This window comes from Podarcis raffonei, chromosome 6 (genome assembly GCF_027172205.1).
Source record: "Podarcis raffonei isolate rPodRaf1 chromosome 6, rPodRaf1.pri, whole genome shotgun sequence".
In the NCBI taxonomy this organism is placed as follows: domain Eukaryota; kingdom Metazoa; phylum Chordata; class Lepidosauria; order Squamata; family Lacertidae; genus Podarcis; species Podarcis raffonei.
The window spans coordinates 52,439,606-52,465,120 of NC_070607.1; the positions used below are offsets into that span (position 1 = coordinate 52,439,606).

Sequence of the window (25,515 nt, forward strand, 5' to 3'; positions counted from 1 at the left end):
CTTTGAAGTTTTGGTCATTGTTGTTTTAAAGAGGACACGTTAACATTTATTTCTGCTGTTTAGGTAGAGAAAACACTAGCTGTGGTAAGGATTTGGACTACATGATCTTTGGTGCCCCTGCCAACTTGAAATATAGCTTATACTGAATCAGACTTGGTCCATGTAGTTCAGTATTGTCTACACTGACTAGCAGTAACTCTCCAGAGTTTCAGATTGGTGTATTCCTGTTCCAACTGGGAGATGCTAGGGGCTGAACCCAGGACCCCCCCCCCCCCCCGCATTTAAGACAGATGCTCTATCACTAAGATCTGGCCTTTCCCCAGAACTCAGATACATCTACCACCCATTCCTACCCCGCCACAAAAATCTCCTGCCCCGTCGCCCTGCGAAAGCAGCCTAGTCAAATTGCCAATGGCAGTTGGCAGGTTTCACTTCACTTTGTGCGTGCTGTAACAATCTGTTATTAGCCCTCCCTGAAGGCAGATGCCAACTGCATCACAAGCAGAATTTGGACCATAAATTCAGCTCTAATTCCTGGCGAAAACCTTGTCGAACAGGTGCTGCTACAAAGACCCAGGAGAGTAATAGGCAAGTAATAACTAGTTACTTGAAGGCGGAGAGCAATTGTAGATGCTGGCCAGGCTAGGCCAGGCTACGTTCATCCAAGGAGTTCCACCAGCAGATACTTCCCATCCCTGGTAGGGATGACTCTAGGGCCAATGAAAGTTGCCAGATTCGCGCACACAATGATTCAGTTTCACTAAGGATCAGGTGCAGGCGAGGCACCAACCACACCTGGCGTGATTTTGCCTTGAGGAAATTACTGCCTATAGAGGCAAAGAGGCTGGGTTGCGAAGAAGTGAGGAGCCCAAAGTTTTGTAGTCATAGCCCATCCTCTCCAAAGCCTCCAATTCCTGCTGGACAAATAGGGTGCAGGCCTCGAACTCCGGATAAAAGAGGGATGTGTGCTATCAAGCCACCAGATCTAAGTTAGGAAAAGGAGCATCTGCCAGGTTGAATTCGCTCCAGCACAGAGTGGGAGGCTTTGCAGAAGTGAGTCAACAACATCCTGATTCATGAGATTTAACATGAATGCGGGGGGGGGGGATGTAAGGCGTGTAAGCTCTATCCTGTTTGCCCAAGTGGCTTCTCTCCCTTCCTCCAACAACGCCCACGACCACCACATGTTCCTCACTCACAGCCCAGTCCTTTGCGGCCATAGTGGGGAGGAGGGCAGTCATTAGAGCCAGGATCAGCCCCTGCTATTCTTGGGCAGAGTCCATAGCCCCGGCAACTGGGAAGGACCCACCTCTGCCCCTTTCTAAACAAATCTGCTCTGGCACTCTAAGCAGTGCCAGATAGGTGGGTATTTCCCACAACGCCCAAAAGCAATGCTACACCAGAGACATTGTGGGAAATTAAATGGCAAACAGACACAGCTCTGAGCACCACAGTCGACTCAGTAAGCCCACCACAGCATGTCGACAGAGGAGGAAGCTCACTAAAGGACACTTTGCCCCTGGAACCTGGAACAAGTTGTGAAGGTGCAGCAGGGTCTTCTCCATGGGAAAATCCTTAGTAAGCTGTATATACCCTGCCGGCCTTAGCTCATCTATCCATTCAGACATGTGTTCAGCACACACTAGTCTACAACATTATATATTGACAATGCTCACCCACCAATGAAACACAAGAGCCCATCTGAAAAATGTGTTCTCCAACCATTTTCAGTAGCATATTTGAAGACAGCAGGGCAATAGCTGCAGCTCCGTTGTGTGGAAGGGTCTTCTGGGTACACAATGGAACTTCTTTCCCCCTCCACCCTTCCATGTGCCCTTAAAATCGGCTCTAGAAGGTTGCGGGAGGAACCATCTAGAATGGGAGTAGGAGAGGAAACACAACTCCCATTGTACCCATGGAACCCTGTTGGCAAAGCACTGAATACAACCCACTGACATTATGGCATAGCCATAGTCTCTTTTAAAAGTTGCTGGAAATGGTCAGAAACACACACTTTGGGATCAGGAACTGCCTCCTGGATGAGGCTACATGTAAGCCAGCCTTGGATGACTAAGCCATTCCTGAGCAGGACCTCTCTCTTCCTGATGTCACCAGAATTCCAGAAAAAGGAAAGGGAACCTGTAGACTTCCATATGCTGTTGAACTACAACTCCCAGCATCCCTGGCTGTTGGCCATGCAGGCTGAGGCAGATGGGAGTTGGAGTCCAGCAACATCACTAGGTCCACAGGCTCCGCATCCCTGTTCCAAGAGGCTAAAGCAAATTCAAATTATGCAGTTCACAGTCAACTTTTTGTAAATCCCCCACTATTTGGAGGGGAGCAGGGAGTTGGGAGACCCTTGTTGAACTTGGGTCCTGCATGCAGGCTTCCCACAGGCATCTTGTTAGCTGCTATGAGAACAGAATGCTAGACTAGTTGAGCTTTAGCCTGATGGCTCTTCTTATGCTTGCCATAAGTTACCATGTCGCCTTGGTACCTGTGGTACCTCTATGCTGAGATTTTGGCACTGGTCCTTCTGTAAGCCCTTGACACCCTGAAGATGAGTTAGCTGTAGCTTTAACATTAACTCAGGGATGGAATGCCTGTGACCCTCCAAGTGATGCTGGAGTACCCTGCCCTCTTTGGATGAAGGCCGCTATACAAATTTAATAAATCAATAAATCAACTCCTATCAGCCCCAGTCAGTATGGCTGATGTTCAGGAATGATGGGAGTTGTAGCTCAGCAACCTTTGCAAGGCCACAGGTTCCCCATCCCTGCATCAGTTTATATCCTACAAACAACAACCATCTCTGCTGATGCTTGCCTCTCTGCTTACCCTGCAAAGTTCTGCACTGGGACAGTGGCATTTAATTTAATGTAATTGCAAAGCACAGACACCGGGCATTGTAATAAAGTGGCAGTGTAGGAAAAGGAGACTATCTGGCTAATTAAAGGGACTGCATCCTTCTCCTGGAACAAAACAGCTATTCTACTCCAGTGACACATTTCCTCACATACTACACCCATCTCAGGAACACAAATTCCACGTCTGTGTTGTGGAAGAGTAGCTGCGTTCATTTCTCGGTTGCAGCAAAAATGCAACAAGCGGTGGAATTTGACTACCTTTCACTGAGAGTAGACCCACTGCAAAGAATGGAGGTCATCAATTTCAGTGGGTCTGTGTAAAACTTAGCGGCATACCACCCAAAAAGTATTGTGGCATATTGAGGAATAAAAAGCATACAGGAGTATAAGCTCTGGGAGAAAAGAGCCCATGTTTGTTGTGGGACCATGTCTGGTAGCAATGACACTGACATGCTAAAGGTTTCCTTATAGGACAGCCAAATATCTCCCAGCATTCTCCCTCGTCTTCCAGACACTGATAAACAGAATCTCAGAGCTCAGAGGAAGATCAGCTCCATCTTCTGAATGAATGATCACAGAACAGACCCATCTTGCACTCCTCCTGCCTCATCCACCCTGCCCCAAACACCAAAAGCCACTATTGGTGGCATCAAATCATCATGCATTCAGCTCGCATGCAAGGAAAGTCAATTTTATATGGAATTAGCCCCAAGTGGTTGGTTCCATTCAAAGGGAATAGAAAAGAAGGGCAGGGGGAAGAAGATTCTTTGGCTGGGATACTGGGAGCCTGTGGAAGAGATGGCGGGGGGGGGGGAGAGAAACTCTGCAGCTTCAGCTCTTCTCTCAGAGCAAAGACTGGGGCAGCCAACTGGAGCAGCGCACAGAATCCTGGATTGCCATTTGGCTGTTATGCAACCTCCACCAATTCCAAAAAAGCAGTTCTACTTTGCTGCTGCTGCTGCACCTTTGCAATGATCAGCTAAATGCTTCCTAATTGCAAACAACAGATTAAGCCAGCCTCCCCTGACATGGTGCTCTGCAGATGATGATGATGATGATGATTATTATTATTATCATTATTATTATTATAAATTACCCACCCATTACCCTAAGGTCCCAGGGTGGGTTACAACAGTTCAAACACAATATTAAAACAGATTAAAACAACTAACAATCGTAGAAATGAGGTAGGTCCTAAAAACGTACATCTCAAGTGTCAAAAGCAAGTGTAAAGATGTTTTGGACTACAACTCCCAGAAGCCCAAGCCAGCATGGCCAAAATTCAGGGATGGTGGGAGTTGCAGTCCAGGGCACCAGGCTGGGGAAAACAGTGTGGCCATATACCACATATTCAGAATGGTTATTTAGCCAAAGTTTTCTGGTGTGATCAGACGCCCTTTCTTTAAAAGCTTCCTTGGATGTTTTTAAGCAGAGGTTGGATGGCCATCTGTCATGGATGCTTTAGCTGAGATTTCTGCATTGCAGGGGGTTGGACTAGATGACCCTTGGGTCCCTTCCAACTCTAAGATTCTATGATGCCATTTGAGATTAGCCACAAGGTTAGGAGAGCATGAGGTAGGCATGCAGAGTTGAACTAGATTGCTCCAAAAGCTTCTCCTCCCCCCAAAACTTGAGATCCAAACCCACATGCACAGGAATGCATTTGCCACCTTACCTGACACAGATACTCTCATGATCGCTTCCAAAGGCCTGTTGTTATCCAAGGCCCTGCTCAGACGTAGCTCTCCAGTGCTGTGGTTCAGGAGCACCAGCCTCAGTTCGTTGCCTTGCTCAAAGCTGTAGGTAAGCGTATCGGAGACATCCGGGTCATAGGCTGGGATTCTGCCAATCACACCCGTGGGGAAACTGCTGGACTTGTTGGTGATATAGTTATTGAAGAGGATCTCAAAATTCTTCAAGACAGGGATGTTGTCGTTCTTATCCAGCAGACGGACGTGCACAGTGGCCCGGCTGACGAGTGGGGCTGAAGTAGCCTGGACCACAATGACATACTCAGACTTGGCTTCATAATCCAAATCCATCAGTGCCGTCAGCTCTCCGGAGAAGATGTCGAGTTGAAAGACCTCGGGAATGTTGCCTTCCACTATCTGATACATGATCTGGGCATTGGTGCCCTCATCTGGGTCGCTGGCAGTGATCCGGGCCACCACTAAACCAATGGGGCTGTTCTCCTCAACAAAAATGTCAAACTCATCCTGTTCAAAGACAGGGGGGTTGTCGTTGACGTCAAGAACAGTGATATAGACATCAATAGGGGTCCTCATGGCTGGCATGCCCTTATCGACGGCATATGCCCTAAGCTCATACAATGGGACATTCTCCCTGTCCAGCCTGCGCAGTGTCCTAACAATGCCCGATGTGGATTCAATTATGAAGTCTCCATCCCCATCGTCCCCACCCTGGAAGGTATAGAACACCCTCCCATTCAGTCCAGAGTCTCTGTCGGTGGCGGAAACCTGCAGGACACTCGTGAAAGCTGGCACATCCTCATATACAGAACCCTGGTAGTTATCCCTTAAGAACTGAGGTGCGTTGTCATTTACATCGTTGACTAGGATCTCCAGGTAGGTAGTATCTGATTTCTGGGGGATGCCATTGTCCCGGGCTGTAATTGCCAATGTGTAGGACACCTGATCCTCATAGTCCAGCTCCATCTGAGTGGTGACAGCACCAGTATCCATATCTATCTTGAACTGAGGGATACTGTCTTCCATGAAGTAAGTGATGCGGGCATTCTCCCCGGTGTCCTCATCCGTAGCACTAATAATAACTACAGTGGTACCCACTGGCCTGTCCTCATTGATGTTCACGGTGTAGTGGGAGCTTTGGAAGACTGGTCGGTGTGTGTTGGCATCTGTCACATTCACAAAAACCTGGGCCGTGTCAAGTCGTGTGCCATCGGAAGCAGTAATGGTAAGCAGGTACTGACGCTCTAATTTGTAATCCAAGGGTAGGGCCAGGGTGATGAGACCCCCACCACTCTGGCTGGTTATGGAGAAGCGATTGCGGGTGTTCCCATTAGTGATCTGGTAGGTGATGACGCTGTTGACATCCCGGTCAATGGCAGAGACTGTAAGGACACTGGTGCCCACAGCAGCGTCTTCATTGAGCCTCATGGTATATTCCTTTTGAGTAAACTCAGGATTGTTATCATTGACGTCCAGGACGGTGATGCTGACGCTGGCCGAGGAGGTCATGGGGGGGCTACCGTGGTCTCGGGCCTCAACACCAAAGTTGTAGAAGTCCACAGCTTCACGGTCCAATTCAGAGGCCACCACAATCCAGCCTGTGTTGTTATTGATGGTGAAGGGGAAATCAGAGCTTGTGTCAACCAGAGCATACTCCAGCCGAGCGTTCTCCCCAGAATCCGCATCAATGGCTTGGATGTGGATGACCGAGTAGCCCACAGGGACATTCTCCAGTACCGTGGACTGAAAAGGGGTGCTGACAAATATGGGGGCGTTGTCATTGACATCCAACACCTGGATGGTCACCAGCCCACTGATGTTGGAAAGAGGGGGCCTTCCTCCATCCTGGGCCCTAATGCGGAGGGTGTATTCCTTGTTCATCTCATAGTCAAGCTGGCTGACCACATCAATGTTACCTGTCTGGGCATCGATGTAGAACTGGCCGCGGGTGTTGCCACTCATGATGCTGTAATGCACCAGAGCATTGCTACCTTTGTCCCGGTCGGTCGCATTGACCCGCAGGATGTGAGTGTTGGAGGCCACGTTCTCGGGCACCTGCACCACGTAGCGTTTCTCACTGAACTGCGGCGAGTTGTCGTTATCATCCTCCACCGTGATGTGGATCGTGGCTGTGGTGCTGCGTGGCCCTGGGTCTTTGCCTTGGTCGTTGGCCTCCACCATCAGCTGGTAGGCCTCAACCGCTTCCCGGTCCACCAGGCCATTGGTACGGATGACGCCGGACTTGGGGTCAATCTCAAAGATCCGGTTGGAGCCGTTCCCATTCAGGATGCGGTAGAGGATGTTGGCGTTGGGGCTGGCATCCCCATCCGTGGCCCTCACAGTCAGCACTTCGTAGCCCACCTCCAGGTTCTCCCGCATGCTCTCCTTGTACTCCTGCTGCTCAAAGACCGGGTCGTGGTCATTGGTGTCGCTCACCGTGATCATGAGGGTGGCCAAGGCGGTGCGGCGTGGCACGCCGTGGTCCGTGGCCGTCACCCGGAACACGTGGGTGCTCTTGGTCTCCCGGTCCAGCTCCTCAGCCGTCGTCACGGCCCCCGTCTGGGCATCGATGGCAAAAAAGCTGTTGGAGCGGCTGTCGTAGAGGGCATCCATGGAGTAGTCCAAGCGGCCCCATTCGCCCTCATCGGGGTCCAAGGCCCGCAGCATGATCACGGGGGTCCCCGCCGGCCTGTTCTCCGGCACTGAAGCCTGGTAGGCTGGCATCTGGAACTGAGGGCTGGCGTTGACGTTCCTCTTGGAGCGGCTGCTCCCCGCGCCACCTCGGGGGGCCCCCTCGGATTGCCACAGCTTCTCCATCTGCTGTTGAGAAGAGCCCAGGCCGATGCTCCACAGGACAAAGGTCTCTCCCTCCTCCTCCTCACAGAGGTCGCACAGGAGCTCCAGGCGCAGCGGGTGCCCGGAGCGGAGGCACCTGGCCCGAGGGGGCAGCATCAAGTCCTCCTGGAGGTGGTCCGACGGCTCGCTCCCGCCGCTGTCGCCTCGCAACCGACAGCGCAGCCGGCAGCCTCCCCGCGAGCTGGCCGGCGGCAGGGGGACGCGCGCGCCCGGCTCCATGCACAGCGCCCGCCTGCGCCCCCTGCGGAACCGCGGGCCCGGCTCCGGGGCCAGCAGGAGCCGGCTCAGCAGCACCAAGTCGCCGTCCTCAGCCGCGTCGCCGCCGCCGCCGCCGCCGCCGCAGCGCGGCCCGAGCAGGTGCGCCCAGAGGCCGCGGGCAGGACGCGCGGCCGGGCAGCGCCACGAGAGCGGCGGCGCGGCGCAAGCGGGGAGCAGCTCCGGCTCCGGCGGCGGCGGCCAGGCCGGTCCGCTGAAGGGGGCGCAGGGCGGCCCCGGGGGGCTCCGGGCTGCGGCCGAGCGAGGGATCCCCAGCGCCGCCAGCAGCAGCAGCACAGCCCGGCCGGGGGCGCAGCAGCCGCAGCCGCCGCCCATCTCCCGCCGCCGCCCGCACTCCGGCTTCCTCTCGCTCCGTCCGTCCGCGCGTCGCTCAGCAGCTGCGCTTCATGCCCAGCGGAGGATCCGGGCCGAGGCGCCCGCCGGCTCCGCCGATCAGCCCCAGCAGGTCCGCCGCCGCCGCGTGCGCTCTTGCTCGCAGCCCGCGAAGGTCTCTCCGCCTGCCAACCAGCCCGGCAAGGCTCCGCTGCGGCAGCAGCTCGCCGACGCTCATTTCCATAGACCTGCGGCTCTTAAAGGAGCCGCGGCAGCCCCGGCTGCTGGAGAGGAGAGGCAGCCGCGCGGTGGGGCCCTCCCCGGAGTTATACCGCCACTTTCTCCCCCAGCGGCGGCGGCGGCAGGGCTGCTAGAGAGGTCCGCCGGGCTCCTGTTGGCCGATGGCCGGGCCTTAGGAGCAACCCGGGAATAACAGGTGGTGGCATTGAGCGTGTACAGAGTGCAGCAGGGCCTCGGCTTGCTCATGTCCGCAGGCAGCCTCTGCCCATCTGGACTGGCTTTGATTTATTTATTTCTGACGTTTATATGCCGTCTTTTCTTCTGGGGGTGTACATGAAGCATAGAATTGGAAGGGAACAGGAAGGGTCGTGGATGCTTTAGTGAAATTCCTGCATTGCAAGATGACCCTTGGGGTCCCTTACAACTCTACGATATCGAGTGCGGATATCGTTTGTCCAATGTGGGGCTCAAACCCATGACGTTGAGATGAAGAGTTTACTGACTATGGCTCTCCTGCCCACCCCCATTTCATCACTGCAACAACCTTGTGAGGTACTAAGAGAAGGTGGCTGGCCCAAGGTCATCCAGTGAGCTTCGTGGCTGAGTAGGGATTCGTATCCTGGTCTCCCAGGTCCTAGTCCCAACTCTCTGAACCATTACACCACAATGGCTCTCATTACTATTACTATTACTATTACTATTATTACTACTGCAAGGCATCCCTCCCAGAGAATTTGTAAACTGTGATCAGGGCTCTCTGGGGCTTAATGTTCAGTGCCAAAGCTTAGCCCTGAAAGAAATGAACCAGTAATGAGCATGCACAGAGTACCTTTTTCTTCACATCTTAGAGCAGGAGTTGCCCACATAGTGCCCTTCAAATGTTGCTGGACTACAGCTCTCATCATCCCACACACCTTTGGCCATGCTGGCAATTATCCATGGGAGCTGCAATCCAACAAGTTGTTATGTTTGTTTGTCTTGTGTGTTTGTTTGTTTGTTTGTTTGTTTGTTTATAATATTGTGAAAACCAATAAAAAGAATTGGGGGGGGGAGAAACCACATTGGCTATGCCCCCCTTGGGGAATTGCAGCCAGCTTCCATATATCTGGGACTGGAGGAACGGCTTCTGGTGTCCTGAACACTGGGGCTCTCTCGCAACATGAGAAATTCCATTTGGGGAAACCCCAACAGTTAAATCCTTTTAAAAAGCCAATTTATAATGTATTGTAAATACACACAATGGAACTTCTGTGCCTGGTGCATTTGGATGCGTAGACCCATTCTGCATTTTTAATTTTAAACTACAACACAAAGTTGATGTGGCTATAATGGCTAGTACCAAGGTTTGGGGAGCTGAAAGAAGAGTGTTTCTGTTTTTTTGCCATGGCATGCTATTCATTCTCAGCAGCTGTTCAAATGCCCATAATTTTCATTTTGCTGTTACGCAGTCTATTGAGAAAGTGACACCACAGAAATACTACTTGTATGCTGTCCTTGTATAAACATGCACAAAAACGCCGACTGTGTAGGCAAACATTCTGGATGGATTTCTGCACAGAAGCAGTTCAACTCCCACTCAAAGTGGGAATTAAGCAGCCAAACTCTGTGTTGAATTTCAATAACAAGTGTGGACAGGACTTGATAAGAGGCTGCCTCGTACCGGATCAGACCGTTTAGTCCATCTAGCTCACTGCTGTCAGCAATGATTGGCAAGGTTTCAGGCAGGCGTCCTTAATCTATTTATTAGATTTCTCACCTATCCTTGACTGTGGAACTCACTGCCACAAGAGGCAGTGGTGGCCACCAATTTGGATGGCTTTAAAAAAAGGATTAAATGCATTCGTGGAGGATAAGGCAACCAGGGTCCACTAGCCATGATGGCTGTGCTCTGCCTCCATGCTCAGAGAGAGTATGTTTCTGAATACTAGTTGCTGGAAACCACCGGAGGGGAGGGGGCTCCTGTGCTTGAATCCTGCTTGTGGGTTTCCCACCGGCATCTAGTCAGCCACTGTAAGACCAGGATGCTGGACTAAGTAGCATCTTGTTTATAAAATGGGGAAGGACTGGAGCGTTTGCCTTGCACACAGAGGTTCCCAATTCTTGTCATCTCCAGTTAGGGCTGCAACCCGGGATAAGCTGCCGCAGGTCGATATAGACGATTATGGATCACATGGGTCAATGTTCAGATTCAGTGTTCAGATTCAGATTCAGATTCAGTTCCCTATGTTCCTAAGAGCAGAATTCAGGACTTCTGTAGCCTGTGAAATATTTTGTAAAAGAAAGAAATTGGGGTTCCATCTCTTCTTCGAGCCAGTTTACAAGACGACCATGGGTGGAGTGGGGTGGGGTGACTCTGTTCAATCAGTGCAAATCTTCGTTGTGATGAACTGAAGGAAGAAGCCTGTGCTAGTCAGACAAACAGAACTGCATAGGCTACGCTGGACAGCAGCCTGGGCCAGATACCCTGGCTGAAACCTTCTCTCCCCCCCCCCCGCCCCAATTGACTTCTCCAATGGGTGGGCCAGCGCCAATCATTCACTGGCTGGAGCCCGGGTGCTTCCTTTCCCTTCCACCTCCTTTCCTTTTACACCAACTTTTGCAGCACATTTTGCTTGTGTACGTTTTTGCATGTACAAGGAACCTGCTTGCTCAAGGCTTGTCGCTCCAGGAATGGTGCTTCTTAAAAGGGCAATGCCGCCAGCTTTATCACAGCCTCGCTCACTGCAGGTGCACAGAACCTCAGACACGTCCCTTTCTTTGGACTGATTCATAATAATAATAAAACTGCTAGTGGTGCTGCTGTATTCCCCACTTAGGTAGTGCGCCCACTATATAATCAGAACTTCAGTTCTTTGATTTGGAACTCATTATGACTCACATAGACACAAGTTCAGATCCTCTTTCCAATGAAAACAACAACAGCAATACACTCTTATGCTATTAGATACACAAAAAGAAACTGAGGGGGGGGGAGAGAGAAAGAGTTTATGTACATCAGGCTGCAATCCTGTACAGAGTTACTTGGGAGTTAGTCTTACTGAACTCACTGGGGATCACTTTTTAACAGACATGCCTAGGATTGCACTCTCAGAGACTGGAAGTGTCTGTTATGTATTTTTGTTTTTTAAACAGTTGCATAACGGAAAGCGTTAGCATTTAAACACTACAGCTATAAGTGAATCAATAATAATAATTTGCATTGATATAGCAATTTAGAAGCACTTCCTATACATTATCCAAATACTTGTTACACAATAGGCCCATAATGTATGTCTCCACCCTGCTATTGCAGATGCGGGAGCTGAGAGGTAAGCGCTAGCCTGATGCACCTTGTGGGTTCACATCTGAAGGAAAATCTAAAACGGATGGATGTCTCGGATCGTACTGCTAATCTCTTGACTGGACTATTACTCACTCAACTCAGAATATAAAGGAAGCAATTTGACAGAAACCACAGCTGTACATCCTTGGATTATGAATGGGGACTCCATTCAAACCCAACTGAAATGAACTGAAGTTAAACAGAAGCAATGCATGCTGGTGGACCATGGTTGAAATAACTAGGATTTTATTTTTTTTAAGACAGTTAACATTGTTGCCTCTTTAACTAGTCAGGGGGCTGAACAGGTATATTGTACAGGTGTTTGTTCACAACAACGACAATAGATCTAAAATGTATTCACTGGCAGGAGCTCCAAGAAAATGGTTCTCTACCTGGGCGTTTTTACCCTGAGAACAAAGGGTTTTTCTTTTGTCCTCAGAGCAGAGTAGCCAAGCACCATCACCCTGGGCAAATGACCAAATCTATTTTAATGTTCTGCTGTGTAAACCTATGGCTGATGATGGATCGCTGGTGGTTAGAAAACTTGCAAAATGGCTGAGCCAATAAAATATAAAAATTATGCCTTTTCATCATTTTTTGTAGCACAAAATCCTATACACACCTACTCAGAAGTAAGGCTTGCAGAGTTCAATGGGGCTTACTTCCAGATTAATCAGTACAGGACTGCAGCCCAAGTCTATTCAACAGCACCCATCATCCTTTGGGTGACTATCTGCATCCTGACTTATAATAACAAAACGAAACCTCTCTGCCCTGCCAAGACAAACTCCTTAGCAATAGATAACTTGTTTTGAACTGGATGTAGACAACCAACCAGCCTAGAACAAAGCAGGTGCAGAAAACCCAGCATCAAAGATGCTAAACTGGAACACACAGCTCCCTGTACATTGACATGGCATAACTAGAGGCAAATTAGGCCAAGTTTCTCTTAAACTCCTGTCTCTGCTGCTAAGGGCCAAGCAGTTCTCTAGCTGCAAGCCAATCAGGCAGGCAGACAGGCTGGAGCAACCAATGGCTCCCAAGGATACAGGGAGGAATGTTGCCTCTCCTCCTAGCCTACTGAGTGAAAACAAACAAGTTAGACAGTGCCATTCAGGAGGAGAATGGCCATCAATTAATTACACCCTGGATTTAGGACCCATCCTGCAAGGCATGCGAAGGAGCCCAACACCATCCAGGGCAAGAGCCGAATAAGGTTGGAATCGAACTCAGATACCCATTGTGAAGTCTCCAAAAGCACCTTGGGATATGAGCGTTATTGATGCATGCACTCTGATAAGAAAGGAATGCAGAAAAATGGGGCAGGGAGGGAGGTGTGGTGCTGGCTGACGGCACTGCAAGTTACAAAAGCCATGTGCAAGGGCACATCTGTGTGGGAAGGAATAGGAAACAAGCAAGCGCACTGTAACATGCAACCATCACACACGGGTTTTTTTCTCTTTTGAACACACACATGATGTCTGCAGGATGTCTGGCACATTCGACTTGATTTGGTGGCAGATCTGAGGCTCTGCCCATAAGGAAAACTCAGGCTTGCTAGACTCCAGCTGTTTCTGCTATGAATTCAGAAGTAGAGAAAGAGTTGTGAGGAGAGGCTAGTTTCCAGCACTCTGTCTAGGATGGCACCGGGAGTAAATGGGTGGGCTGTACTTATTTGTAATTGTTCATTCATTATTTCATGAATACTCAATTAGGCTTCTGCAATGAGCTGGATCCCCAGAGGGCTGATTTCTCCATGCTATTTGGATGGGTCTTTGCCATGGAAACAGTAAAAATAAAATTACTAGGAAGTGGAAACTGGCTATATATCTTTAAAAAATAGCAGCAAGGAATTAAAGGCTTACATCATTTTAATGTCTTTTTAAATCAATCTGAATCCAAGTTGAGAATACCCTGTTCTCTCAATTGTGTGCAACAACTAGATCTATTATGATAACCTCAGTCTAAAAAGTTTAGGAGATATTTTATTCAAGCACTTTTCATTCAGGATTTGAGGGAAAGCCTTTTGCAAAGCAAAAGCAGAATACAGGATTTTATGGCTGTTATCAAAGATGGTCAAGGTTGTGTAATGGCTTTTAGCTACAGATTGTATGAACCTGTAAAATAGAATGGTATCAATTGGGAAAATACTGTACATTCAGTGAGCAATGGAACCACTTCAGATTGTTCTAGGTGAGAATCTCCTCCTTGCTGACTCAGGTATCCTCATGGCAACACCACCATTATGGTAATGTGGCGGAAATAACAAAATAATTGGCCCAGTTCGTACATTACAGCACACCATTGTTAATGGCTTCCTGTGAACACAAAGATGGCTCCCATTTTGGTGAACAGGAGCAGCAAACTATAATTCTTGGTTTAGAATTCTTCCTGACCCAAGGATCAGGCTTCACTTCACTTAAGAAAATATTGCCTAACCAATTATTAGGGATTGCTGGTTTGGATGTAACACTAAGATGGGGAATGTGGGTTGCTGCTCCCACATGCAAGGAGAGGAGCTGCGTGGGAACCATCTGTACAGTCATGGCAAACCATTAGCTAGGCTTTACTGTGTGACATACAAATGCTGCCAATATGCTTTAAGCATGGAACAAAAGACCCTTGCTGCAAGGACCCCAAAGAGTTGTGTGGGTTCTGCTAGCTAAGTGATTAATTTCAGAAGATCTGTAAATCAGGGCTTATTATCTTCCTGAGAAGTCTATTATTTAGCATTCGAGCACTTGGAAGAGCTGGCAGTTGCAGCCACAAAGAGCAGCATGAATTAAACTGCTCTGGGGAGTGATGATAATGGCAATGATCGCTCTGTGCTTGGTCCACCTGGCTCAGGCCATCCAGATGAAGTAAGGAGAACACACATTTAATGGGGAATTTGGGGCCCTGTGAATGCTAGCCCTGGAGGAGATGAGGAACTGCTAATTCAGCAGCACTGCATTGCCAATTGATTGGTTATGGAGGGTGATGCAGGAGACGGCTGCATGCATCTGGGCTTGTTGCCTGAGCCACTGATCTGAGAAACGGGTTCAGAGGCACCAGGGCAGGAAGATATTGACCAGGATTTAATGGGGGAGTCAAAGCGGCTGCTGCACAGCTGAGGAAGCTGGTGCTGCTGCTCACAGGCCAAGCTTGCAGTCCTGCCTCTTCATATATTTTTTACTGTTGAAGTGAAGACATCTCAGCAGCAGCTCCCACTTCTTGGGGAAAGACCTGGATTCTTCCCCCACCCCCCACTTTGTACAAACGAACAGAGCATAGCCCTAAGGCGGCAAGTGAAGCACACAGATTGAGAACAAGTCAAACAAGTATTGGAAAAGAGGCAATGTCAAGAGTGGCCGGGTGTGGTCCCCAGGGAACTGCTAAATCATCACATTGACAATAAAGGGAACCCTTCTGTATTGTGGACTCTGTTCTGGAGGGAGGACAAAGAAGGGAAAAGGGCACCCCCTAGTGGGAGGAAGGGGGATGTGATCGGCTGAGAACCTCAAGAAGGAAATGGTGATAGCACCCTGGCCAGCTACTAGCTGGCCTCCTCCCAGACAGGTGTGTGGGGTGCTGGGCAGACTCTCAAGCACCCTTCCTTCCCTGTGGCCTGGTGGCATGTTCCTTTGCTGCCCCACTAGCCTCATCCTGACCCCACCTGCCTGCCTTCTTCGTTTACAACCAGTCCAGGAGCTGGGTCTTACCGTCAGCTTCCTCAGTCTCCTCAGTCTCAGCACTGCCATTGCACAAGTCACCAGGGAGGAGGATGGGGGCAACATTAGAAGTAGTTGGCTCTGCCTGGCATTCTCTGTGGTGACACTGACTGTTGGGCCCTACCTGCCCCAATGGGCAGCAACCACCACTGAACGGGAGGCATGGAGCTGGTGGGCAATGCTCCAGGAGGTGACTGGCCTTCATATAGCAAGAGGCCCCAGAGGGTTGTGGCTGGTTCACTGTATGGTTTCTACTCACACAGCTCATGCGGACAAATGCAAAGCATGCACAGAGTAATTACGGACCCAACCAGCAACCGCTCCTGTAATTGTTGCAGCTGGGAAGTCACCACCTTTGTTTATCTCTCATTGTACCCGCCTGGGGATGGTTGCGTGGGCAGATACGGCATTACGTGAATCGACCCTTGGCACCTGGAGGGTTTGGGTGGCTGCCTCCCCAGCCAGGGGCCAAAAGAAACATCTGCCCTGTGCTTGCTTCATCCTTTGAACTTAATGAGTAGCTTCATTTTACTGGTGACTTTTAAAGGGAAGCTGAGCTGGCGCTGTGCATCCAGAGCATTAAAAGGTACAGGAGAAGAGGAGCTTCCGATTTAAAGTGGTGGTGGTGGGGAATTGCATGGTTGAGCCAGTCAGATCATCACTCTACCAAGTTTCACTACAAAAAAACAACCACCACATACCATATTTTTCCATGTATAAGACTGTATAAGACTAGGTTTTTTTCCTAATAAATAATGTCAAAAATTAGGGGGCATCTTATACACAGATACATCTCCCCCCATTTTCTTAAATATGAGTCCCCCAAAATAGGGGGTGTCTTATACATGGGGGTGCCTTATAGATGGAAAAATACAGTATTTCTCACCACCCCATGTACAGTATAGCAGTCTCATGTCTAAAGCAGACATCTATAATTGACCTCTGGATTCTACTCCTGTTGGCATTCTGGTCTAGAAAGCATATTCCAAGAGACCACTCACATTTTTTTTTCATAAAATATTTATTGAAATTTTACAAAAAACAAAGATTTACAGAATTAAAAGAAAGCATATAAAAAGAAAAAAAATAAGAAAAAACATACAAAAATACATAGAGAAGAAAAAAGAAAGAAGAAAAATAAAAATACAAAATACAAAAAGCAATTAGGTAAAAAAAGGAATTAAAAACAAATCCATTTTTTTATATCTTTAAACTCATTTGCTTGTTTCCTTGACCTCCTCACGCCTCCCCTTTTTGTATCCCCATTTACATAATCAAATCAGCAAATCCTTACCCTCTTTTATTTATCTTAACTCTATATCTTAACATATTATAACTATATATTTTCATCCATTATCAATCCATTTTTGCATATTCTTATTAACTTTATAGCTAATACCACTTATTTTCAATCCAGCATCATTTTAACATTCATTAATTTTACAATGTTTCTGCAAATAGTCTTTAAATTTCTTCCAATCTTCTTCCACCAACTCTTCTCCCAGGTCTCGGATTCTGCCAGTCATTTCCGCCAATTCCATATAGTCCATCACCTTCATCTGCCACTCTTCCAGGGTGGGTAAATCTTGTGTCTTCCAATACTTTGCAATAAGTATTCTTGCTGCTGTTGTTGCATACATAAAGAATGTTCTATCCTTCTTTGGCACCAATTGGCCGACTATGCCCAGGAGAAAAGCCTCTGGTTTCTTCAGAAAGGTATATTTAAATACCTTTTTCATTTCATTATACATCGTCTCCCAGAAAGCCTTAATCTTCGGGCACGTCCACCAAAGGTGAAAGAATGTACCTTCATTTTCCTTACATTTCCAACATTTATTATCGGGCAGATGATATATTTTTGCAAGCTTGACTGGTGTCATGTACCACCTGTATATCATTTTCATAATATTCTCTCTTAAGGCATTACATGCCGTGAATTTCATACCGGTGGTCCACAACTGTTTCCAGTCAGCAAACATAATGTTATGTCCAACATCTTGTGCCCATTTAATCATAGCAGATTTAACCGTTTCATCCTGCGTATTCCATTTTAACAGCAAGTTATACATTCTTGAGAGTATCTTAGTTTTGGGATCTAACAGTTCTGTTTCCAATTTTGATTTTTCCACCTGGAATCCAATTTTTTTGTCCAAATTATAGGCCTCTCTTATTTGATAATAATGAAGCCAGCCTCACACTTTATCTTTTAATTTCTCAAAACTCTGCAATTTCAATTTGTCTCCTTCTTGTTCCAAAATTTCCCAATATTTCGGCCATTTGGCCTCCATATTGAGCTTTTTCTGAGCCTTTGCTTCCATTGGTGACAACCACCTTGGGGTTTTATTCACTCACATTTTTTTTTATCTTGCTTATACTTAAACCAGGACTCTGAGATAGTTCAGGTTTGTCCAAAGCAGCTTGTCCAAATTACTTCTTGTTTCGGTAGGGATTTCAGTCTCACATAGTGAATGCCCACACTGCATTTACTGCATCACACCTGTCTTCTTGATGCAATCAAAACAGCCACTGTAGTTCCTTTTCCGAACTTATCAAATGCATGCAGTAGTGATACATTCCTTGTTCTGTTCTGGGAGGCAGGGAGGTTATGTGCCAGAAGTCAATCCAAGTATCTGAAGATAGGGTCACATGTGTGCATGCATACACCTGGGAAGGCAGAACTATACAAGTGCTGTCATGTTTAGAGAAGAATGGGGGTGGAACAGTGAACTGCAGCTGCTCTTATTTCAAAACCCATCAGTTAATTGGCTCAGAATCACCCCAACTGTATGCTGATACATGCAAAGTTTTCACAAATTTCTCCCACTGTGGACCAACTGCAGATGGGGGCAAGTTCACCTTTAGCACAGCCATTGGGAGTAATCTCACAAGTCAGATCAAAATTATGACTTGTTACATCAATCCTTCAAACACGACACTTTTGCTGCCATTGATAAGGCCGCAAAATGGGTATACGATGACCAGGCGGTGAGAGCAATAGTTTGAACCATGGTTCTGTTCCTTCTCCTTTCTCAGTCCAACCTTAGGCTCCTGTTTTACATGCATCTTCATGTCATTTGGATGAGAACTCCGAAGCTGTCGGCAGGGTTGCTCTTTTCATAGCAGGAGAAAAGGAACGTCTGGGCTGCCTGCCTCTGTGCCTTGCAACTCACCCAGCACTGAACAAACGCTATGCAAGAAACAAATGCTCGGTTAGCTTAGCACACTCAGCTCTATCTTTTCTCACTCCTTTCGGGAGGTATCTTGTTTGTAAACTGCTGTTAACTCTGGTACATTTACCAAGTTTGGATTAACTGGGACCCCACTGCGGAGTGTGTTGGATTAACCCACCTAAGCCGTCTGATTTTCATTCTTGGTTTTGCTGGGCTGGGCCAGTTTAAAAGACCACCACCCACCTTCCAGAATTAAACAGAAGGAATTTGTCTACCATGATTGGGTAGATTTTGTCTGAGTATCTCTCCCCCAAACCCCCATCTTATTGCACTAGGACTGTGGCAGCAGCAAGAAAACAACAGGCAATCATCAGGGGTGATGAAATCACGTCCCCCACCCCTCCTACCCTCCCCTCCCCCCTCAGGGCTGCAGCAAGCAGGAATGTGAATTTCCAACCCCCTTTTTTGAATTACAAATTGGAGCCTCTCCAAGCTGCTCCTTTTGTTCCTCTTTCTATTTAGTATTATTCTCCAGTGTGGCTGATCAAAGAAAGCCAGGGAGCAAGTGCTCCCAGTCAGATGGATGGAAGGCCCATGGCCATTGAAAGACTGCTCCTGCCTCTCTGGGTACCAGCTGCTCTTTCATGTGCAAAAAAAAGTCCATTTTGGGGGGGAGAGGGGGAGAGGTTCAAAACCAGCTATAGATTTAATAAGATCAATACTTTGAGGAACATGAGCATTTAAGAAACTTTGTAAGAAATCCTCTAGAGGCTTCTCCTTCTTGTAGGCCAGGCTGAATCTTTCTTTTAATTAAATGTAATACTTTGCAGATTTGTTTAGGAGGCTTTCCCAGGTAAATACTAACCAGGTAGAGGAGCCAGAAATATTTACATAATGAGAAAATGGCACACCGTTGTAACCCATAATCCAAATTCACTTCAACTTTCTTGCTTGTGGTGTGGTGTAAGGCAACAAATGCAGAGTTATAAGTACCCAGAGGGTAGGAGCTATGGCAGAAGGGGACATTCAGTTTTAGAGTAATTCTCTAACAGGTATCTTTTAAAAAAGAAAAAGAAAAAGAAAATTCATCCAGCTGAAAAGGCTTCTCAAAACAAAAACGTCTTTGGTTTTCAGAAAGTAGAAATAGTGAGTGCTATTCAAAATATTCACCCCCACCTTTCCTTATATAGTTCATGACAGCTTATGCATGTAGTGAAACACAATAAAAACAGCAGTATAAAAAAAAATAAAAGCCAACAATAAAACAGTATGAAGCAACTACAGTAAGAAACGCCATAAAACATCATAATAAGCCAGGGTGAAAAACCAGAAAGACTGGGTATAAATATAGGCACAATGAGGCACTATAATCGCTCTCATATATGCGTATAACAATCTCTGCTACAGAGCTCTTTGCAAATTCACAAACTATTTCATTTTGCTGTTGAGCAACACTGCAGCACTCCATTCACTAACTGCAGTCAAATATACTATCCATTCTTTCATATAAACCCACGCAAGAGAGGCTCCACTCTACCTCTCACTTACCTTAGAGACGTTATTATACAAACATATATACCTGCATGCTACTGTGCCTGGAAAACTGCTGCACTTCTCCTGCTAAATTTCTATGCTGAAATGAGATGTTTCACTATTGTTATTGTGTTTAGTCGTTTAATCGTATCTGACTCTTCGTGACCCCATGGACCAGAGCACGCCAGGCACTCCTGTCTTCCACTGCCTCCGGCAGTTTGGTCAAACTCATGTTGGTAGCTTTGAGAACACTGTCCAATCATCTCGTCCTCTGTTGTCCCCTTCTTCTTGTGCCCTCAATTTTTCCTAACATCTATAGCCATCTTCAAATATCTTGAGGGCTGTCATATGGAAGAGGGAGCAAGTTTGTTTTCTCCTGCTTTGGAGGACAGGACTCAAACCAATGGATTCAAGTTACAAGAGAGGAAAAACTTTCTGCCATTTAAGAGCTGTTTGACAGTGGAACAGTCTCCCTCAAGAGCTTTTGGCCCTACCTTCCTTGGAGGTTTTGAAGCAAAGGCTGGATGGGTCATTTGTCATGGATGCTTTAGCTGAGGTTCCTGCACTGCAGGGAGTTGGACTAGATGACTCTTGGGACACCTTCCAACTCTATGATTCCACTATTTCTGTTCTGTTCTTTCAATCTAGGAAACTATTTAAGAAACTGTATTTTTTCTGCTCATCAGCAGCACGATTAGGCACGAACAGGCCGCATCCTACACTGATTTACCTGGGAGGAAATCCTACTGAATTAAGTTGGACTTAGCAAGTAAACTGAAACTTTGGTATTTCCTCTTACCTCAATCTTAAGACCAGACTAAATGCAGACTTTGTGGGTACAACATCAGTCAGGGGTACCCTTTCCCCTCCCACTGCATGAGTTTAACAGCTCGTCTAATAGAGAGTTATTGGAGAGCTAGCTATATTGTGACATACTGGTTGGTCCTGATAAACATAATTGTCTGACTCTAGGTTTCCCCTCCTTATCAACCAACAGGGATTTCTTTGCCTTTTGTATGAAAGGGAAAGCACCAATGATGGAGAAATGGTGTCTCTATTGCCACCAGCTGGTAAGACGAAAGCATGCCTCTCAAACTTACTTATAGGGGAAAATTCTGGCCCTTTTGCAGCCTCTTGCCTAAAAAGACATGGGCTGTCTCAAACGATGTTCTGCTCAGGTAGGTAGCCGTGTTGGTCTGACACAGTCGGGAAAAAATTAAAAATTGTCCAGTAGCACCTTACGAGATCAACTAAGTTTGTTCTGGGTATAAGCTTTTGTGTGCATGCACACTTCTTCAGATACTTCTTCAGATACTTCTTCAGATACTCAGAGTAGATATAATTGGATTAATGGACCAAATTTCCCCTAGGTAGCTTAAAAAGGTCCCTCCTACTGTTGATCTGATAACTTCTTTCAGGTTATTGAAAAGGCTACATTAAAGGAAAGGAAATCCTTGATGATTTTTTTAAGTGCACTGGAGTGGAAGGAGTGTTTTGTTGGTCACCAGTGATGTCAGATATGAATAGGTCAACACAACCCAAAGACACATCAAAAAGGAATGGAAGTTTGAAGATGGTAGGAAATTTTCCCAGCAAGGAAATTGCTGTTTGAAGCTTGTAAAATGCTGTTTCTTCACCTCTGATATGAATGGAAGATGCCTGGACATTCCACCTTCTCCAGACAGCTGCTTAGTGTTTGGTCAGCTAATTGTTCAACTCCTATTTATCTTTGTGTCTTCTTTCCAAAGAGGAACCCTGTGCAATCTCATATAGGTAACCTGAACAGTTAAGAGGGTAGGATTGAAATTCCAGATTGATAAGGAGCTGGCCAGGAAATACTCATCTATGTTAGATGAGTTCAAGTCTTTAGGACCAGATTAATTGCATCCTAGGTGCTAAAAGCTTGGCGACATGCCCTCTCAATTTCTATATTTCATCTGATATGGGACTCCTTTTTGCTATGCAAATTCCACAGATATTATTAAATGTTACAATTTGAATGAATTAAATATCCAGAAAATTACAGATAACTGAGGTAAATGGAAGATACAGGCCTAGTTATTATGCTGACATGGAAGTACTGCACAAATGTATTTGAAGGCATACAGCTAATAGGCCAGTACTAACACAAAACAAAAAGTTGGGTTCTATTAACCTGCATTTCATATCTGCAAACTATGGCCACTTACACATCTGTGTAAAACAGTCCACTTCATATGTGAGCAGATACAAGAATATATTTTTTTTAAGGTTAAATGGGCGAATTAGGCCACAACTTTATTGAATTCAGGAAAGAGAGGCATTGGCTTAGGCATTGGTCCTATCGGCTATCCGGCTCCAGCCCATTTGCTGGAGACATAGGAAGGGTTAACACCATAGGGGGAGTCTCCTGCTGAGGCACGTCAACTAGGAGCTCAGGGGCGTGCCTTAGGCCCACACCTCCATAGGCTTCGGACAGGGCCATGCCCAAGAGTCCTTTATCGGACCACCCTTCGTTCACTGGGGGGAGGTGATGGCGTTCCTCCCCCCCCCACTTCCTCTAATCCCCTTCTTACCAATGCCTAACCGCCAATGCCGAGGAGTTGTGACGAGTTGCTACGAGGTAGGCGAAAAACCAAATGGCTGTAAATCGCCAATTGGGAAAAATTCCTACCATGCCCCTTGCAGCGACAGACCAAAGTCTATAGCAAAGTCAGAAACCTACCTAAATCTCCTCACCTTTAAGAAAAATGTAGGGCCCCAAGAGAGTAGGGCCCTAAACTATAGCTTGTTTTTTTTAAAATATTTTTTATTAAGGATTTTCTTGTTTTACAGAAGTGTAGTGTCTCGTATTTTTTCTTCTTCTTCCATGTAACATTTTTACAAATCCATTTCATTTGTTGAAGCATTAGGGGGAGAAGAAAAAAGAAAGAAAAAAGAAAGGGGGGTGGAGAGAGGGAAGATGGATGGGGGTGGGGTCGGGTGGCGGTGTTTCTATTATGTTTAATGTATGTAGAGTTTGGTGTCAGCGTTGCTTGTGTTGTTCACTTGTGTTCCTTTGGTGGTGAGAGAGGTTGGGGTTGGCCTAGGGTGTGATTGTTTGCTTGTGATTGGCTGTGGTGATCTTTGTTTTCGTGTGTGAGTGAGGTGTGTGTGTGTTTTGGATCAGGTTAGCCATATTGATTTGTATGCTGTTGGTGGATTATTGTCACTGTCCTGTTGGGTTGTGTATGTGATAAAGGGGAGCCATACCGGGGTGAAGGCGTCTTCTTCTGTTTGTCCCTGTGTCAGTTTCAGTTTATTAGTTAATTTTTCTAGTAGGGCTGTTTCCCATATTATTTGGTACCATTGGTCCATGCTTACTCCTGACAGGTCTCTCCAGTGTCTGGTTATGGTGTTTCTGGCTGCTGAGAGCAGGTGGGTAATGAGTTCTTTGTGGTGTAAATGGGCATTGTTGTCTTGGAAGATGTTTAGTAGGGCCAATTCTGTGGTGATGTCTATTACTTGCTTAGTTATTTTACATATTTCTTGTATGGCTGTTGTCCAGAATAGTTGAATTTTGGGACACTCCCACCACATGTGGAGGTATGTGCCTGTGGAGGTGCACCCTCTCCAGCATTTTGGTGAGGTTCCTGGGTGTATTAGCGCTAGTTTCCTTGGTGTTAGGTACCACCTGTAGGTGAGTTTCAGTGTGAGTTCTTTTCTTTTCGTTGATATGGATTTAAAGGGGGGTTTAGACCACATTCTGGTCCATTGAGTGGGATTAATCTCATAGCCTATGTCATTCTCCCATTGTTTTTTGATTGCGTCTAGAGGATTTGCGGGGTTTTGGAGTAGTATTTTGTATATTGCGGATACCGTCCCTTTACCGTTTCCCTTTGTTGTTAGGAGGAGGTTTTCGAAGGTTGTCAGGGGCCTAGTTGCTGCTGATTTTACTGTTGGGTTGTTTAAGAGGGCATGTAGTTGGTGTTGTGTTAACCAGGTCATTTGGGTGTCTTCTAGTTTGTCTTGTATTTCTTGTGTTGACAAGGGTTTGTTATTTTTATAAAAGTCTATTAGGCAATATAAGCCTTTGGTTCGCCAGGTTTTTATCTGGAGGTTTTGTGCTGCATGGTGGAATAATGGGTGGTACGCCAGGGGGATTAGTGGGGATGGGGTTGGGGATAGTTTGCCTATTTGTGTTTTCCATGCTTTGAGCATGGTCTGTGTGTACCTGTTAAGTGTTGTGGGAATTTTCTTTAGTTTGTTTGGGAGGAGTGGGTATGTTGTGGTGCAGGTGTTTTCAATTGTGTCCCTCTCTAGGTGTACCCATTGTTTTGTCTCATCTTCTAGTATGTATGGGATTATATGGCGTATTTGGTTGGCATTGTAATATGCTTCTATGTTGGGGATTCCCCATCCTCCTTCTGAGGTGGGGAGGTGCAGGTATTTGGGGCTTATTCTTGGTTTTTTATGTGAGAAGATGAAAGAGTGTAGTTTTCTCTGCCAACTGCGAAGTTGGGTTGAGGGGATCCAGGTTGGGAGGGTTTGGAATAGGTAGGTTAGTTTTGGGAGTGTGATCATTTTGATCATGGCTATTTTGTCTGAGAGAGTGAAATTCATGTTATTCCATCTCTTTAGGTCTTTGTTAATTTGTCGCCACAGGGGCTTGTAGTTGTGGAGGTACAATTTATTGAGGTTTCTGGTTATTTGTACCCCTAGGTATCTGAACTTGGTGTGGCAAAGTTTTATTTTGGTGACCTTCGTGAGTTCTTTTTGGGTGTGAGGAGGGGTGTTGAAGCACATAGCTTCTGACTTTGTAAAATTTACCTGTAGGCCCGACACCATTGCAAATGTGTTGAGTTCTCTGATTAGGGAGGTTGCTGTGCTTATGGGGTCTGGTGTTGTGACCATTAGGTCATCTGCAAAGAGCCCTAATTTATAGGTTCTGCCTTTTATTTCCACTCCCTTGATGTCTGTGGCTGCTCGGATGCGGATTGCTAGGGGTTCCAGAGCCAGAATAAATAAGAAGGGAGACAGTGGGCATCCTTGTTTCGTGCCTCTTTGGATAGCTATAGTATTAGAATACATATTGTTCTGCATTTTGCTGAGGCTTGGGAGTATATTTGTTTGAGGATTTGTAGGAAGTTGGGGCCAAATTTCATGTTAGTTAGTACTGCTAATATGTATTTCCACTCCAAGCAATCAAAGGCTTTGAGGATGTCTAGGGACAAAATTGTCAATGGGAGTTTGGTTGCCTTGCTGTGTTCGATCAGGTTCAGTAGTTTCCTGATGGGGTCTGTTATATTGCGGCCAGGGACAAAGCCAGTCTGGTCTGGGGCTATTAACTTGTGTAGGAAGATTTTTAGGCAGTTGGCCAAGATTGATGTGAATATCTTGTAGTCTTGGTTTATTAATGAGATTGGGCGGTATGATTCTACTTTAAGGCTATCTTTTAGTGGTTTTGGGATGGAGACTATTTTGGAGTGGGTCCAGGTTTTGGGGATGGGGCCCCCTTTTATGATGTCGTTGAATAGGCGGGTCATGTAGGGCATCAAGGGT

At 46.7% G+C, this 25,515-nt stretch overlaps 1 protein-coding gene across 2 annotated transcripts in view; it reads right to left on the bottom strand.

Moving 5' to 3' along the window:
• The window catches only part of CELSR2 (cadherin EGF LAG seven-pass G-type receptor 2), a 110,913-nt gene extending 103,224 nt beyond the window's left edge, over positions 1-7,689 (bottom strand). For both annotated transcript variants that reach the window (XM_053392861.1, XM_053392860.1), the window contains exon 1: positions 4,543-7,689. In XM_053392861.1, coding sequence (XP_053248836.1) covers positions 4,543-7,651 — 3,109 coding nt within the window. In that variant the 5' untranslated portion in view covers positions 7,652-7,689. The remainder of the gene's footprint in view (positions 1-4,542) is intronic.
• Positions 7,690-25,515: the final 17,826 nt, after the last annotated feature.